General features: G+C 37.5%; 1 protein-coding gene across 1 annotated transcript; it reads right to left on the bottom strand.

The window, feature by feature from the left end:
• Positions 1–424: 424 nt before the first annotated feature.
• NADK2 (NAD kinase 2, mitochondrial) lies at positions 425–18,771 on the bottom strand. Its single transcript, XM_074855683.1, has 11 exons — positions 18,728–18,771; positions 18,306–18,394; positions 16,700–16,781; positions 15,301–15,384; positions 12,233–12,369; positions 11,210–11,288; positions 8,684–8,779; positions 6,409–6,464; positions 6,272–6,325; positions 5,694–5,817; positions 425–3,222 (listed from the first exon to the last, which is right to left on the bottom strand). The coding sequence occupies exons 3-11, from the start codon at positions 16,768–16,770 to the stop codon at positions 3,084–3,086; spliced, it is 840 nt and encodes a 279-aa protein (XP_074711784.1). The 5' UTR covers positions 16,771–16,781; positions 18,306–18,394; positions 18,728–18,771; the 3' UTR covers positions 425–3,083.
• Between the last annotated feature and the right edge of the window lie 529 nt (positions 18,772–19,300).

Here is a 19,300-nt window from a genome sequence, read left to right as displayed (position 1 = left end):
GGACAGGGTCTTGTCACTAATACATTTACCATTTAATAGACTGCTTTAAAAATGTGGTTAGTAGTATGGCTTTAGCTAGAAGGAATAGTCCTGAACTACTTGGGTTTTTTTTCTAAGTACCAGGTTCAGTGTTCAAAAAGGACAAACATTTCTATTGCAAGTCTATTGGTTGTAATGGCAGCTGTAGCAGACACATAATAGAAGTCCTCTGGGTAAGGTGCACCACTGACCTTTTATTAACTGAAAAAAGTTATTTGGGAGCTCCAAGCAATCCTTACCAAAAACTGCTACATAATCTCTGCATTTTACCTAAAGCATGAAGGCTTAGAAACTGTTCCTTAAAACAACCTGCACAGCAAGTGAGAAGATACTGAGCACATGAAACACTTTTGAAAGTTGAAATAAAACACAGGACAGCTTCATCTATCAGTTAAGTTTTACATTTTTATTACATAATGTATAAACACCACTTACTTTAAAAAAGCAAAGAATGACAGGTCTAGTTTAGCAGAACATGGTGTGGACTGGCACTAAATAAAAATACCATGGATTTGATTCAGCAGGTAGAAGAGGTGCAGAGTTCACTGCCAGTCCAGGCAGATTAAATCAGTGTTAAACCCATATTCAGTCCTGTCACTGAATACTGTCTACCAGGTTAAGTTGTCTGTACTGCAATCCTTTGTAATAAAGGATCCTTAAAAAGGATTCTACAATTATTTAATTAAAAAAAGGTAGCTGCTTACTGTTTATCTATTATCATCTTATTAAATCAAGCATTCACCAGTAAATGCTTCAACAGAAGTGCAATTAAATACAGACAAAACCAACAGAGGCCACTCATGAGTAGGTCAGGTTTCCATTTTGTTAAGTTAAGAATTTGACTGTGAAATCTCTTACTGAGCCCTAAACCAGATTGTATGTAGGGCCAGACAACATGGCCGTTTAGTCTCAGCATTCATAATAGGGAATGACAAGTATCTTTAAGAGGTATGCACCCTGATCAGACTAATCAGTCTCCATTAAAACATTACAGCACCCAAATGTCTCTAAATAAGCAGGGGACAGGGTTTTTACATAAATTTATCTATGCAGGTATTCAAGGACACTTTGAATACCTAAACCTCTGATCTAACACAGTGGTCAAGTCCTAGGAAGTCACAAATTAGTGTTAATGGCATTGGTAGGTTGGTGGGTTTTTTTACTCTTAACAGCATATTGACTAGTGTACTAGACAGAGGCACATAAACCATCCTTAATTGGTTCTAGATGGATAAGGAATAACTAAAACACCATAGTCTCTGTGCAGCCAACTTCCCAAAGAAAGATTAGTCTTTTGCATCTTCACTTTTAGACCAGGTTTGCAGATTATTTTAAACATTAAAAGCTTTATTCTGATAGTTCCCAAACTTACCAAATTTTTAAAGAGTATTTGCTTTGGTTTTCCCCTTCTGGTCTGCAATCCTGATAACTCAAGCAGATAGTGTAACTAAATCTGCAGCAGACTTAAAAGGTGAAGTGTACACAAACTGATAGCTTATTCAAAAAAGTTCCATCAGTATCACATTTTCCTAGAATTGAATGGTCTGGTCAAATCAATTTACTCTAAATTCAGGTTTGGAGTGGATACAAACAATTAAGTAGTAGAAGGAAAAAAATCCTTTATCCACTTCCTCTACCTATAAAGATCAGTTTACATTTTGTGGTTGGCAATAAATACACCGATTGGCAGCACTGGAGAACAATTCCATTAGACCTGAGAACATCTGTTACAGAAGTCTCTTCACTCAAAAGTAGTTTGAAGAAAACTCACTTTTGGAAATGCACCTGTAGTAGACAGGACAAAACACATTTGTTTCAAGTCACGTAGCAGAAGAGTTCCTGCTGTAGGAATCTTCATTTTGTCAAATTCTGCCCCCTCATCTATGTGATTATCAGCACAGATTTTCAAAGGCAGTCATAGTTCACAGTTTCTCTAAAACATTATCTAAAAAGTCACTTCCTTTTCTATAATCAGAGCTTCTTCCCTATTATCAACTTGCTTACCTAACACATAATCAGAGGCATGTAAAATTAAAATTAATTGCCAATTAAATATCAGTAGAATTCAGCATAGGATTGGAAATTTAAACTTTCTGGTGAAGTTAAAAACACATATGTGGAAAACTGGGTGACATACAGGTATTAACTTGTGCTCCAACTACTAGCACCCACCTAAAGAAACTCAGAACCTAAAATTCCAAACCATTTAACTTAATAAGGCCAAATATCTTTCCTAATGATAGCCACCTACATATACTACTGTGACTGAACACCTGCTAGCTAGCTAATCCATTCAGTGAAGGAGTATATCTTCCTTCATCATGTTTCCTTTAGTTTGTATATGCCTATTAAAGGGCTCAAGAAAACCCTTGGGTTTCAAGTCCCTCTCTAGCCAAAGAGAAGGGTAAGAGCTACCTCATTCAACATGTGATTAAGCCAGACTTCTACTTTTGATGTAAATCTACAAAGTAGAAAAAATACCAAAAGAGCAAAAAAACCATTGTCACAAGTTGTATGAAACTACAAAGTTGTAAAATTTGAGAAGCATACAAAAGGTTTGTATTTCCATTTCTATTACATCAACATCAGGATTTACCAAAATCTATATATCCTTGCTAGATTGACAGTCAACTTTTCTACAAAAGTATATGTATGAAGGTGTTTAGGTTCATCAGTCCCAGACTGTTACTAAAAAACTGTACATCTGAATATTTAATGCTACTGACTTAATACTTGAACCCATCTACCTGTGTTTAAAAAGATATTCTTTCATGTTTGCCTTACAGGTTAAAATGTCAATTTTCACTGAAGTTAGAGGTAAGACTTCAGATATATTTCTTTTACACCAGATGCAAAAAGAGCTTAAACATGAGGCTAAGGTTTCCCCAACCCAAAGGAATGAAAAACATCTCAAACTTCCTTCAAATGCTCTTGCATCCAAAAAGGCCAACTTCCAACGTAATGCAGCATTGTGATGTGCTGTCTATCTCCAGGAGTTCTCTCTCTGGATCCAGCATTGTTTCAGCAGAAGACACTAGGGTCCTTCATTCTTCCAGCAGAACAGTGCACAGTGCATCCTCTGTATCAATCATTATTGAAGCTATCGCCCCATCATTGAACTCAAAAGATGTTCCTCCATCTACAACCATACATGCATCCCAACAACGGGAACGAACACAGACTCTGCAAAACACAAAAAAATAAGTTTTCACAAAACAATTTAGAAAAAATTAAGTATTTCACACAAGCACCTACCTGAACAATAAGACTGGTTCTTGGGCATGCCTTTGCATGGGTCAGTAAAAGCTTAATCACACAGGAGCACACTTAGAGAAGAATTTAGCATGGTACTAAGCACTAGAATCTCCCAACCTATCAGTACTTTGTATATACTTAGCGAAGAGTCCAGAGAGGACTGAAAGACTTGCTCAAATGAAGACTATTGCTCCAAGAGTCTGAGAACGGCCTATAACATAACACTTGATATCGAAAGCTGCAGTTTAGGTGTATTTTTTAAAGAAAGGTACTGATGACCCCATTTAATAGTGATTTACTTAATTTTTCACAGAAAAAATTTTCAATTAATTTGTGATACTTATGTATGGTCTTCATGTTAAGTGGAATATGCAGCTTCAACTAGCAATGCTTGAGATTCAAATAATATGGATACTAATACAGTCTATTTTGTTACATGAATCATTCACAGAGAGAAGGGAAAGTAATTTAAGACACAAAGTTGAAGGTCTCCAAACTTTTTTCATATTGCTAAGTAGGAACCAATAGTTATGCCAGAGCAGCTGCAAGACTGCAGGCTCACATGGATGGACTTGATTGTTTCTGACTTAGGTCTTAGTCTAGACAAAGTTCTGATGTCCAAAATTTATTCAACAATTATCCAGTGACTTAATTTTCAGGAAGACACATCTTTCACAAATACTAAAAGCTTGGAAGCACAGCCACAGTGTTAAAGCTTAATTGGCCTGTGCATCACTAAAACACAGCCAAGTCTCGACACTGAAGAACGTGGAGGCATGTTCCACTCCTCCATTTCACTCTGGGCAGCTATTATGTCAAAAAAGATAAAGAACAGCAATGGAGGGATGTCTAATATCAAGAGCTAAAGATCAACTGTGACAGGCATCAAATTCTACTTAAAAAAGGAAAAATGGACAGATATCCCTCATAGGTATGTAGACATTTATAGCTCCAGTATAGTTTTTATAGTATATCCCATGCGGAGGACTCCAGATAAGACAAGATGTCATCCTGCAGAACCCATGGATGAAAATGCAGCTACTTGCTCCTATTTTAATCTCTCCTCTTACCATCTCTTAAGATTTGCTCACCCTTGAGAACTCCTAGATCCAAATGACTAAGACACAGTAAATGTTTAAAGACATGACACATACACAGTGGGCATCTAATATTGTAATATTTAGTCCCAGTACCAGAGATGTCCTTTACTACTAGGTTATAAAATGTTGTTGTAAAAATGATGTGGCTGAAAAGAAGCAGAATTACATCTCCTTCGAGTCAGAGATCCTTTAGACATATGTTTTGATATAAAAGATTGAATTAACAATTAATACTGAGATATTGTATTGTTCTCAACATAGTTATTCTGAACATATAACTAACAGTTGCGTGTGTTTATATTTAATTGTGGCAAGCTCCGGAAAAGTCACAGAATCATTTAGGTTGGAAAAGACCTTTAAGATCATTGAGTCCAACCATTAACCTAATACTGCCAAGTCCACCACTAAACCATGTCCCTAACTGCCACATCTACAGGTCTTTTAAATACCTCCAGGGATGGTGACTGAACCACTTCCCTGATCAGCCTGTTCCAGTGCTTGACAACCCTTTCAGTGAAGAAATTTTTCCTAATATTTAATCTAAATCTCCCCTGGTGCAAATGCCCTAAGTTAAAATGACTGAATTACCAAATAATTTAGGTTGGAAGGGCATCTAGTCCAACCTTCCACTCAAAGCAGGCCTTACTTCAAAGACAGATTAGGTTGCTTAGGGCCTTGTCCAGTCAAGTTTTGAGTATCTCCAAAGTCAGTGATAGAACAATCTCTGGGCAACCTTTTCTACTGCCTGACCATTCTTACTGTGAAATATTTTTCCTTTTTTATCAGAATCCTACATCCTATGAAATCAGGGCTGTTGGCTCATATTCTGCCCTGAAAAGAGTTTTTAACTCAGTCTCCTCTGTAACCATCATTGGTAGCTGAAGACAGCAACTGGATCCACCCTGCTTAGTCTTGTCTCCTCCAGACTAAATAAAAGCACGGTTTGAGTAGCTCCTTTATACACCACATGTTTTGGTCCCCTAATCATCTCAGAGGCCCCTTCCTGAATTCACTCTAGTTTGTCAGTGCCTGTGTCTCATACCGAGGGAAATGGCACACACCCAAAGCTGGGCACAGTGAGATTCTTTTATTCTATAAGATTGTGCATGGATTAAACATTAAAAAGGCATTACACAACTTGGAAACATTTTCTTCCTGTTATTCTGAGAACAATACTCAGGCCCCTCAAAACACAAACTGGATGTTGAAACACTTCAAGGGAAACTCCTGGATTACTCATATTTTGACAAATACACAGAATGAAATAACTCTTCAGTGACTGCTACAGCCAACACTTACTTTGAAGAGAAGCCACGCTGCCGGCTACTTGAGAAAACTCTATTTACAATAGGTTCTCGAATACTGAAAAACATCTTTGGTTCTTCTGGACTGTAGAGCAGGGACTCATTGAAATCATTTGTTACTGTAAATAGAGAAATCAGCCATTACTTTTTCCAGAGAAAATTAGTTATTCTCAAAAACACACATTCCTCCAGGAAAGAGCACCTTCTCTATTGAGAGGGAATATTGAGTCTTGCCAGATGTTTAATAGCCTTCACCTGCAAAAAAAAATTAATTTTACAGAAATCTCCTTTCAGTTCTATTTCATGATGAACACTCAACAGTTCTCTTTAGGTGATTAAGTGTCTCAAACCTTAGGAGAACTGAAATTCTCCTGAAGAGCTATACATACAAAAGTCTAAATAAGTGCTTTCATATCAAGTCAGACATTTCTCACCAAATGTGTCTAAATAAAGTTTGTAACAAAGACTAATATTGCAAGAGCGCTAAAATACTGAAATCAGTGTTAAGAATCCAAACAAAATGAACTGGTCAAAGTTAAGATACCTTAAAGAAATCTTGCCATTTTCACTAACCTTTTTGTACTAGTTCTGCATTCAATGGCATATTCAAACTTCCATGCTTTTTAGCTGTTGAGCCAAGAGAAAGAGCCCCAGTTAGGTAGGTGTATCTTTATATAAACTTGGCCAGTAATACCACACTGTTCACTCACCAATCTTAAGGATCTCTTCAACAGCTTGATGTGCTACCTTGTTAATATTATAGGACCTAGACAGAGAAGTAGAAGTCTTGTTTGCTAAGAAATAAAACTTGGGATAAAACCAAAACAAAACAAAAAATGCTGCATACAGATGAAGAACTACATTCAACATCAGGAAGAAAAAAAATAAAGAATGCTATTAAGTGTGAGCTGACACCAGTTTCTTCAAAAAAAATGCCTTAAATTAACTCTTGGTTTGATATCTACCTGTGGCTTTGTAAACCTTAATAATCCCTTAAGTGAAGTCTTCAGGAAAGAAAATCATGATACACAGGATGTATTCTTCTTATCATTAATCCTCCTGCTTTAAAACCCCAATAACTGCTGATTTAAGTCTGCATTTAAAAAAACGAAGCATGATAGTTCTACAGATTGCGTGTGTTCTTTCTTATCCCTTCTATCCACCTCTTGCTAATTAATTCCTTCTGTTAGTTCTCATTTATGGGACCCAACACTTCTTTAGAAATACTATGCCTCTTAGTCCACACCCTAAGGTGTGGGCTTGAATTTCACAAGAATCAGTGCAGAAAAGGAACAGTCAGATCAGACACTTTTGCATTTGCCACATTTGGATGCACAACACTTCAGCATAAAGCCTCAGTATGAACGAAGTCTAAACTCCAGTAAAGTCTCTCTCCTGTGCCCAGGCTCAAAAGGGTTTAGGTACTAATCACAACCTCCATGCAGCAGTACTGTGAACATCTCAGTTGCCCAGGTCTCAATACAGCTTAAAATCCTCAGTCCAGCACTTCTGTTCCAGCAGTAAAACACCTCAGACTGCAACAGACACCCACTCTAAGAGTCTAAGAGCCATTCTAAGAGACTACAGAGCTGCTGAGGGTGGTTGTCCAAGGCTCTATTACACTCATTGCCTACCTGCAGGCCTGAGCAGATGCCAGCAAGAAACTGAGATGCACAGTTTGAAGCTATTCTCTCTCTCAACTAGATATCCTTTTATGCAAGTTTTGGCAGCTGAAGGAAGTACTTGGACATTTAAATGGTTCTCAGTCTGAGCAGGTCTGAAGTTCCAGGAGAGCCCCTAAACCACAGGCTAAGGAAGATCACTCCACTGAGGCTTGGCCTCAGTTTAGAGAAGTCCAGCAGTACACACTGGTTAGAGCAATGGAGATGGGCAATCCTGGAGTTTGGTCCCTAATTCTGGGATTGCTCAGTATAGTGTATAAGCAAATGAAATGCATAAGAACAGCTTTGAACTAAGACTGTACATTCATAAGGTACTGAACACTAGGAAAGTTCCTCTAGCAGTCTGCCAATTTAATCCTTGGCAGCCTCCAGAACTAAGTTATGCTGGCTGAATACAAAATTCTGAATTACAATGAAGAGTAAAACCCAGTAACCATGGTTACAGCATGAATATTCATTTTTGGATTTAATTAAAAGCTTCAGTTTTAGTTCATCTCAGCCTGCCACATAAATCTAGGGCCTGTTGTACAACTTTAAACTACAAGCAGTCAGATTTCCAAATGAAAAAGGCTCTCACTGTAAATGTCTCTCACATCTCAAAACTAAATTGATTAGACTTAAGTACAGTACTGCAGCTTGTTTAAACTGAAGTTAAGATAATTTACCCCTTTCATTAAGCTAGCACAGCTCTGCTTAGATATGCCTGCCTTTGTTTAGGGGGAATATTTTGTCAAAGAGACTGTGCCCTTTCAATTAAGTTTGAAAGAGGCAAGAGGCTTGGAAACAGAATGGAAAATAGATGTGCCAGAGAACACTTAACACTGTTTCCAAGTACATGTTTTCCCATTCTTCTTAAAGCTTAGATTTTTATAAGTTTTCTAAGCTACTTCATCTAAGCATTTTAATTTTAGCCAACAAGAGTAGTTCAGAGATCCCACTGATATGCTCTGCAAGTCAGAGCAGAATCTCTTTCCCTCACCACTCCCAACCATTCACCTCCACGTGCAGCATGCAATCTCTTTCACTAAAAATACATGTAAGGTAAGCTTCTGTCTCAATGCCTTGGCTCCTCTCCCTTTCAAGACCTCTCTCCATACCTACGAGTGAGGGGTGCTCTGCTCTTCTTATACACCTGAAACAGCTTTGAAACATATCAACAGTGAGAATATTTGGACATAACTGACATGCACTGACTTACCCATAGCCCAGAAGAGTCTCAGTATGGACAAAACGCTTAAGCAAAATAGGTCCATCTAGCTTATCTGAAGCAATATTTTATATCAAAGCAGCAACATGTACTTACCATGCTTTTGATCCTGTTCCAGTACACACATTAAGCCCTGAACTCTTCTGTTTTTCCCAAGGACCATCATCAACTGATATCTCATAATAGGAGGCCCTATGAAGCGAGAATTTAAAACTGGGTTTGCAGGACTTAAAGTTCTCCCTGAATAAGACAGAACACACAGCCTTATCAGGCACATAAAAATTTAGAGGGGCTAGTTTCAAATCTGGATGACAATTTCACAGGCTTTGCACAGTGTTTCCAACTTGGCAGCCACTTTTGATCCACTGTTTTATAGCAGTTCTTATAATGAACAAAAGTGATTTGCAGCATGAACTTTCAGGCAGTTTTTCTGCAGCCACTTTTCATATTAAATTATGCACAAAGAACTCTGTGATTCATCTGAGAACAGCTCCATATACAAGCAGGGTTTGCTGGACTTACAAATGAAACTACAAATACATTACCTTCCTTGCATAATTGTCGAACTACCACAAAAATTATGTTTACGCTGTAATTGGGTCTCATAAAATTAGATCAGGGAACACTAAGAGGTAAGACACTCCAATGTCAGTAAGTAATAGCATGGGTTCAAGCTGAATTCTTGATCAATTCATTAATTAAAAATCCACTGTGATTCTTCACGAACAGTTTTAGTTTTACAACAGTCAGCACACTTACATTTCCCTCCAGGGCAAATTCTTCCTAAAACTCAAATGTACTAAGTCTTGGGGCACAATCATCACTCTGCGTGGTATTATTCATATACCAGGTGATTCCTAATGTTGGGCCCAGAAAGACCAGACAGTCTCACTCTGTAAGCTTCAGAACATCCAGGGGTATATTTAGGAACTAAAGTTGTTAATGTGCATAGTGTCTAATTCAAACGGTATGATACCGTCCTCTGATTAATAGATACTCTCTTAGAAAACCACCACATTCACTGTGTTCAGCATGACTGAGTTTCACCTTTCTTAGTAAAAGGAGCTTACTGAGCTGTTTAGGTGATGAATGTTTCAGTTTGGATCAGCTAGGAATGCACCTCTCTAATATTTGGTGTCAAACAGTTTAGACTTCTAGTAACTAAGGGCATTTTGTGTACTCACTCTTGAGAAGATGGGAAGATGAAAGAAATGGAAGCAACTTAAGAACACAGGTGCACAGCCTGATTCAGTTTAAGATAATTTTTGCAAGCTGGGGATGAAAGGTTTCTTTTTTTTCTTCAATTTTGTTGTTTTCTTAACTGACATGCAGAACAACCGCTTGGAAGAAGCACCTAGAGTCATTTTGTCTTAATATACATCAGACTTGTGTATTTGAACCTTACAGAAGATTCATCTGTGTGACATCATTATTTAAGTCTTCAAGTGTGAAGTCCTATTAACACAATATTACTAGAGATTTGTTCCTACAGGCTTTGTGTTCCTCAATGCCTTTGAAATATACTGGAATCAAAGAGCACAATTTATTTGTGACATGCAGTAGAGGACCACTGTAAAGTGTTGGAAAGCAGCTTTGTGTTTTTCTATCGCTGCATGTTAAAGAAACTTTTAAAAATCTTTCTAAAATTAGGTTTGATTTAGTAGAGAGAAAAATTTGTATCTCTTTGAGACTAATTCCTTCTGCCAGTCTGAGGCTGCAGTCCAGATGGAAGATAAAGCACTCATGGAACATTTATACTGTTTCCAGCAGCAATCACAGTGTCCCAGGCACTGTACAAACACAAGAAGATGTTACACTCTGAAGTTAAAAAAAAAAAAAAAAAAAAAAAACAGAATAAAGGGAAAAGGGATATGAAACACAAGTAAAAGTTTGGCCAAATCCTGATCAAGGATCATGTTTTAACTCCTTTCCCGCAGCCCCAAATCACATTCCCCACATCCTTCTTGTTATCTTGTTACCATTTGGCTGGCTGAAATGCATTGATCTTCAGGACAGAAAGGAGAGTCAAAGGTATCCTGGATAATACAGTACCAGGATTTGATACAAACTTGTTTCTTAAAACAAGGAAATAAGTGTTCTCCCACAATAACAAAGCTTCTGCCAAAAGCAGGCTGATACCTTTGCCTCTAATGACAGAGAGGCAGGGAAAGGAGTACTTGGGTCATGCTAAAAGCTGTTTCTGCTTGGTCATGCTAAAAGCTTATGAAAAGATATTTAAGAAGAGATGGAGGAGAGGAGGCAGTTTAAGGACAGATATTTAAATCTTCAATCCACTGTAAAGACAGTAACTGAAGGCATCTGGTTACATAATAACTAATCAGAAAAGCTGTAAAACAATGAAGCGGAAAGAAAACAGCTGGGAATAATGAAAGATGAAGGAATGGCCAGACAGGAAGGTGGAAAAACTGAAATTAACATCACTGCACTTACATCTCTGAAAATACACTTTGTAATCAGCAAAAGTACAATCAGTGTTACATATTCATGGACTAGAACTGAAATTTGATAGTAGACATCCCACCACTGATTTGTTCATTGCAATGTCATAAAAAGAAATTAAGTCGATTGTGCCTTGCTGCAACAACAAACAATTAAACATACCTGGATGAAAGAGATTCCCCAATGAAGACTTCATTGAGTGCTCTCACTGGTAAAAGATGTGGGCCAGAAATGTCAGATCCTGCAGATATTGAATATAACAGTTTTGAATAATGGCTCTAAAACCAAAATTTTCAAAACCAATCCACAACTCACTGGAGGACACACTCTGCTGCCTGGGTTTGTATTCTAGTGCTCCATTTTCTTCAAGGACTCAATTTTTCACTGACTTAGTCTGTAGTCAGTCACTGCCCTTTACTGGAAACTAAATATTTGAACCAAGGTCAATAAGACAATGACACTTATGGTCAGACATTGCTTTCCCTGAAAACTCATGGGCAACCAGCCAGATGGAAGTCTTCTCTTCTGTCAGTCTTCCAGCCTAGTTAAATTCACTGACAGTGACTCAACAGACATTTCTGATAAAGTTCAAACAATTAGACTTTATACCACAGGGTATGGTTAAGGGGGATTAACAAAGTGTTTATGTTGACTAAGGACTCTCAGTGAAGAAATGCAGTGCTAGACACAAGTTAAGGACAGAATCATGCATCTTCCATCCATCGCAAAGAAAACAGTTGAAGGTGTCTGATGACCAAAGAACTAACCTCAAATTTAGCATAAGAGTGCTTGCAAGTGTGCGCGCGCACACACACACACACACACACACACACTTCTAGTGTGGTGCAGCTAAACATATGGTAAGATGTTCGTGTCTGTAGTAACCCTAAGAGACAGCACTTTAAAAACACTCAGGTATTTTGCCAGCAGATAATACTATTTTAAAACATCTCTAAATTAACTGTTAATACTGAAAACCTGTTCTGAGTACAGTCCAGAATAAACATACAGAAAGAAAAAATACTCCCTTCTAAAAAACCTCAATCTGGGTGATCAGCTAATGAGAGCTGTCTCTCCCTGCCTCTCAAATACCAGACTTCAAATACTTCAACTCTTACAAATCTTTATCTCCTATTCCAAGCTATCATAGCAAAATTATTATATTCTTGTCAGATTTTAACCTACTTTGATCCTGGAATCTTTCATTTATGTGAGCCCTGCTGTGTTGCTCTTGGCTTAGCTGCTGTTCATGTAAATCTACAGGGGTTGGGTTAATACCAGTTCCTTCAAGATACAGTCGGATTCTTTGTCGCCACTGCCACCTTAGAGAGGAGAAAGAAGTGGGTATCAGTAGCTGAAATACTCATTACAGAATTAGACAGGATCAGAGAGTCTTAACTCTCAAAGCAGAGTATCTTAAAAGTTAAATATATTCAAAGTCACATTTCAAGTTTTATAGCTTCCACTATAATTTCTGAATTTAGAAAGCTAATCATAATAAAATCTAAATACATTACACTTAACAATTTGCTACCTAATGTTTTTTATATGTGTAAAATAAGAGGACACTGGCCAAAAGTAGTCCACAGACATTAAAGATAACAACTCATCTTTTTAGGCATGTGATCCTAACTTACGAATTCACAACTGATGCAACGATTTTGAGAACAACAAGCTCTCAGGAATTTATACAGCAATACATGCTGTAATTTTACCATCTTTTGTTTGTATTTGTAGATGTTCAGAGAAGCAGCCCTATCCACACCTTTATAAATAAGGGCCACAAGTATCCTCTCATTTTAAGAACTCTCCTAGCCTAGGAACTTTAGGATGCTTAAGATGAATTCAAATGAAGAAAGAGAAGGATAGCTTAAGCTATTACAAGATTCAGATTTTTTGTTTTTTACTAGAGGAGGTATCAATTCCTTTTTCCTCTTACTATTTAGAGATTATGTAAAACAAAATAGCAATAGTTTTGATTAAGAAAGCAAATCACAACAGAGTGTTATAAGAACATCTTTTCCCAGTTCATACTGTTGATACCCAGGTGACAACAGCCAGTTTATGCTTCTTGAAATTACACCAAGGAACACTTACACTTCATATCATCACATCACTAGTTTTACCTCGTCATCCTTGTAGAGCCTCATTCAACACACCCTTATTATAACTACCTATCTGCCCTTAAATTCCAAGTATGTTTTCAGGTAGTCAGGCAGACAGCACGCAATGAGTATCACTGTGCTAGCCTTCTTACAATACTCATGCTGGAACATGTCAAAACCCCCACAAAATTGAAAAATGGGACTGTACCCCTATCATATCCCTATTCTGAGATCCTTTTACACCAGTGACCATCAAAAAAAACCCCCATGTGTAGTCTGATATAGTTTGTCCTTTACAAAGCAATGATGTTGGTTGTTTCATGAGACTACAAGGAAAGTGCTTATATGGACTGTTGTACTGACTGACACTTCAAGGATAAGGAGAAAAGACAATTCCCCTTTTCCAGTCTTTGGCACCTCACCATCCTTATGCAACTCTGAGACAGCAGAAGCTCTTCCAGACAGGCTGATCCAGTTACCCACCTATTTTAAAGTTTCTTTAGGGCCTATACCTGAGAACTGCCAAGTGAAACACCCTCGCAGGTCCTTGCTTAGGAATATCAGTTCCTATTATTCTGAGAAAATAACCAGAGAGATCCTTTCTGTTTCACTCTGGTGAGGCTTCAGCTCCATAATGAGCAACAAGAGGAATGTCAGCAACAAAAATACAACATGGCATCCAACAAAACATCAGAAGTGCCTAGATTATCAAGGTTACCTGCATTAACACTACCAGCTTTACCTAAGCAACTTAGCATGATGGAAAGTTAAAAGCTTCTGTTTTATAAGTCTCAGAATATGTGAGTTGAAAGTACCTTTTCATTTAGCAATACCTGAGGAAACCCCTTCAGTTATTTACAATCAATCCTGACAACTGTATTCACCTCATTTCAGAGCTTTTCTATGACACAGTTACACTTCAAGCTAAAAATTAAATTTGCAAAAACTATAAATAAAACCCAATTGCAATATATTTTCACATGAATGACTCATTTCTGTTTGATGGTTTGCCATCTAAACATATTCTGGAATGTTAATACACCACAGAACAATGTCTCTTTTAAAATAGTTATTAAAATACTCTTCCCTAGTCTGTGCTTTAAAATTCAGCTTGCTTCCTTCTTAATTCAAGTGAGATTTTTCTATTTTAAGAATACCTAGTATTGAAAAAATCAAGCTGTCTTCAGCATAAAGAAAAACTTTGCCTTACACTAATCTGTTAACAAAATTTAAGTCACTCTAGCTTAACCACCAAAACCCCAGATGCAATACACTGACCATTTCCTAACTGTATAGGCTTCATCAACTTCTATTAGTATGGCCCATCACTGTACTACATATGCTTTTGAGTGTTAAAATATGTAAACCAATACACCCTTTACAAGAATGCAGTTCCTCATTTATGAATTTGCTAATCACAAAAGTAAATCAATTATTCAAGGTCATAACAAGTCTTTTTTCTGGAACTGGCAGTCAATTTTATTCTTTGTATTCCAATCTCACTCTTGACCACTGTGGAAATACAGTGGAAGATTGGTGAGGAGGACTGTAAACATGCTCAAGTGACTTGTAGCTGGGGTGTTGAAAAATACATATATCATACTAATTGTTGTTTAGCTTTGTGTGCTTGATGGGTAGAACATCTGCATTTAGATAACAAAGGCCTGTGATAGCCTCAGAGGCACTTTATCAAACATGCTTGAGATTCCTGGCCTGCTGTGGGAATAATCAAAGCACAGTGGAAAACTACACCTGCAAAAATCTCTGATATATACAGGTAAAAGCAGCAAGTTCAAGATGTTTTTCTTTCTCCTCCTCTTTCTGGCTAGCAAGGACTGAGCTACGTGGTGTCTTTGTCCCCACTTGCGTGCTGCCCAGGTGCTGCTGCGGAGATTCCCCCAGGTCGCAAGGTAACGAGAATAAACTTACTCTTTTCATTTCATCCGTGGTTTTGTGGTTGCTCCTGCATTCTGCCTGTGTCAGCTGCATTCACAAACCCATTTTTCAACATGGTAAACATCTACATAGAATTCACAATTTGAGGCATTAAGATTTTACTAAGCATCATCTGCTCCTTAGGAATTGCACATCATTAAGTATTTTCCAATCATAGTATGTTTTGGAAAACCAAAGATCAGTGAATCCTACCTGAACTCACCACGATAAAGCTTCTGTAGTGCTTCAGGAAACGAGTGCGTGTATCTCACAGGCAAGCATAAGTGACCCTCTGATCTGGTAGCAAAAAAGGACAATGAAAATGTCAGTATAACTATTAAGATTTGGTATCTTTAAAAAATAAAACAAAACAAACACGTCTTTCTGTTACATAAAGCTAAGCTACACTTTGACCTTTATGAACCTATACTATTCTTTCATAATAGCATATCAGCAACAATACACCTCTTTCAGATCCTGGCATGTATGTGTGTGAGACATAGGATGTTTCTCCCACTAGCTGTCTGTTCAGCTAGTAATCCTGCAGGAATATGTAGGTACTAATATAGTTCCTGTCACCATAGTTCTAGGCAAGGAATTCAAACTCATTAAACCTTGCAAATTAGAAAGAAAATTTCCTCCTTTTACATGCAAGTTAGTGATACAAGACAGGTAAGCAACATGCCTAAGATCAAAAGAATCTCACGTCAAAGCCAGAGACTAAATACTGCTCCCCTTCCATGAGTGATATTTGATAACTTTGAAGGCACTTGTTATTTGAAACTCAGGCCTGATACTGTAGAATATCTATTCACAGCATTTGAAAAGTTTTGGAAGAGGAGTAAGGTATGGAAGAAATTAAAACTTTTGACCACCACTTTCTTATACTAAGACTAAATTTACTGGTAATATCAAAAGCAGAAACCTAAATCTGGAAATCTCAGCAGACAGCACCTTGGTGAATTCTGAGTTTTACTTGCCATCCATTTGAAAGTTACACCAACCAGGCAGTACTTACACACTGCATCCACCTGCCCAAATCAATCTTGTGGCTAGGTGGATGCAGCTTGCATGGAGTTTATAATAGGACAACTAAATGCCATTAATTGGCTGAGAAGACTGGGTCCTCTGAGGTATGACATGGTTTAATGAAGAAACCAGAACAAACTTCTTCATCTGAGGCCCTATCAGATTTCCAATAGGATTTGCCTTCTTCATAAAGAAACCAAGTTTCTGTGCATTCAGGTACCACACCTGGTTGCTTTTGTTAAGTCCCTTTACCTGTCTGTTCTATACTGCCATCTCTAGCCTAACAATTCTGGTTGGTAATACACCTTAACTAACTGCAACTGCTGTTACACTGGCGTGTGAAAACAGCTGTGGCAGATTAACACAGTCATGCTTATCCAGTACTACTTAATGTCCTCTCAAATGAGACAGGATAACTCACTGTTGAAACTTTTCTAATAAAACAATGGGTTCACTTGATATATACACAGTCCACTAAAACCTTCATTGCCAAATGCTACAGGCACGCCTCATGCATCACGAAAACAGATGCATATTGTGCCTGATATTAAATAAAGCATTGCTTTCCCAAATGTGTTTTTACCTTTCAGGATCAGTATTTACTCCAATAACTGGTTTAAATTTATCAAAGACCTTACTGGCTGCCAACAACATTGTACCATCACCTACAGAAAAAGCAAAACAAAAGTTAGTTTCATTTCTCATTCTAGTATCCCAAACAAAATAGTCTCACATGTACTGCAACATTATCACTAAGTGCTTTTATATCAACAACCAATCAGGTAAGCTGCACAAAAAATAAAATGGACCACAAAACTACTGACAACTTCAAAGCAGAGTAGTAACAACTGAATCCAAGATGGCAAATATGATTGGAAAAAGTACAACTTATCTGACAGCTATACATGTCCGGGCAACTGAATTTGGCAGAAGCAAGTCTGAAAGGAGATTTATGGAAATTTCTGTATGCTTATCAGCTAGTTAAAGAAATACTTTGGGAAAATAAATTTAGAAAGTATCACTAATCGAAGCAACAGGTCACAGGAAACAATACCAAATTTTACTGTGAATCACATGAAAACAATGACTTTATTTCCATTTCAATTGCTCTCCTAGAAGGAACAATTTAAAGGTCTTATTTGGCCCCAAATAGGAAAGCTTGGAAAAGGAGTCTTAGATAAAACTGTTGAAGTAGAAATCTTTAAGTGTCACTGGTTTCCTCAAATACTGTTATCCTTTCCTGTCTGTTAAACAGAAGGACAACTATAACCTGAATCAGTCTTTGCACCAAGATATAAACTCTGAAAACCTTGGATGGTGTATCACTTCCCAGCTGCTTGCCTCATAACCGTGACAAATGTTGCGACAGACAAACTAGCACTTTAACCTCCAGCTTAGAGTTCTTTGAAATCTATAGGAGTATATTAGGATGCTTCAGGAATGTACACATATCCCTTTCCACCCACGCATTCTGCGTGGTAACCAGTAGCTAAGGGCAAAGTGGACCAGTGGGGAGGAGAGAAAGGCAGAGCAGTCATCAAGTCTAACTGCCACAGATGATTGAACATTATGTCAGAGCCCAGCAGCAAATCACAAAAATAACACTGAATGAACATGCAATGCAATGTTAGAAAGAAACAATCAGGTTAGTTGGTCTGTTGGTTCATTTAAAAAGCTCATCTGTGGCACAGGCTGTTCAGAAGTTGCATACTTTTACCTGCACCATCCAACTAGATACTCCAGTCGCTGGAATTAAGTGTGAAAGCAAGAAAGAGGAAGGGGAGTTTGAGCAAGGGAGGAAAAGGTAGTATGTTAGTCTCCACCTCACATACCAAAACCCAAAGAGGAGGGTTTAGGGCTATGTATAATCATATGACATCAAGCATTTTATCCTCTTTAGTTGAAAACTATAGTAAATTCCACAGTTTATACTGTTTTACACAAGACAATTAAACATTTCCAAAGTGGCCATGCACTGGGATTCACTTCCTAGTGCTACAATTTTAGACACTAGACATAGAAATGATGGTCACAACCATTGCGTTTTGTCATATTTTCCGACAATTAGATACACAATTTGTTTTCAAAATGTGCATACCTCCAGACGCTTCACACACTGAAAAATATTTTTGAAAAATATATCTATGAAAATGTACTGAAATAAATACTTCCCTTCCATAAAGTCGTACCTCCTGCTGATATAACAGCATCTGCCCACCGAACAGTCTCTTCATTATATTCTCGACGTTTAACAAGACGAACTTCTATCCTCTCATTCCTATAAAGCACAGAAAAAGCCTAAACGTGTCTTATATTGTTGTCACATCCTTCTGAAAAACTGACATGTAATTAGGAACTAATTACAGTGGTATATGGCTGATAAACATCTTTTACATCTTTTTCATTTGTTTTCAAGAGCATAACATAGTGTGTTAGTTAACTAAACTGAGCTAGTACACATTACAATTGTTTCAGGAATGTATCTGCATCATCCTGTTTTCAGTATTCCTATTTTATTAGAGCTTGTAACACAAAGCCTCCTTTCGTTCTTTTACACAATCCATGGATATTTGCACTGTGTCTGAAATTCTCAACATCCATATATTCTTACCGTAAACTGTCTACAACATGCTCCACGTTTTCTGTATGAATGCGATGCCGCTCCAGCAGACCAGCATAGTTAGATCCCTTCAAGGCAAGCTGTAAGACATAAATTGATTTTGTAGAAGTTAATCACTACAGTAAGTGCTCTTGAGTAACACAAAGAGAAGCTAGAAAAAAGCATGTATCTTATATCCTTTTATAAGCATTCCATTAATTACATTTCTACATACATACCAGTCAGCTTACATTGACTAGTTCATTAAATGAGTTACATTGCCACGGCAGCCAAGAATCACAGACCTTTTCAGGCCTCTACACAAATATGCAAACAAGTATGCTACACTGATGTCTATGCCACTTCAGACACTTTGCTTTCCCTGCATCTGTTAAGTAGTTTAAACTCTAGGTAAATCTACATAAAATAGTTATACTAACTATACTCTGGTCATGTGCTAAAAGCTAGCTAATTACCTTAAGAATTATAAACATTATGCTACAGAGAAAAGAGGACAACAGAAAAAGCAACAGGAATGATAATTAAGAAAACAGGAATTTCTGAAATAACCGAAGTATTAACCTT

Source organism: Strix uralensis, chromosome Z (genome assembly GCF_047716275.1).
Source record: "Strix uralensis isolate ZFMK-TIS-50842 chromosome Z, bStrUra1, whole genome shotgun sequence".
NCBI classification, from domain to species: Eukaryota; Metazoa; Chordata; class Aves; order Strigiformes; family Strigidae; genus Strix; species Strix uralensis.
This window is presented reverse-complemented; position numbering and strand designations above follow the sequence as displayed.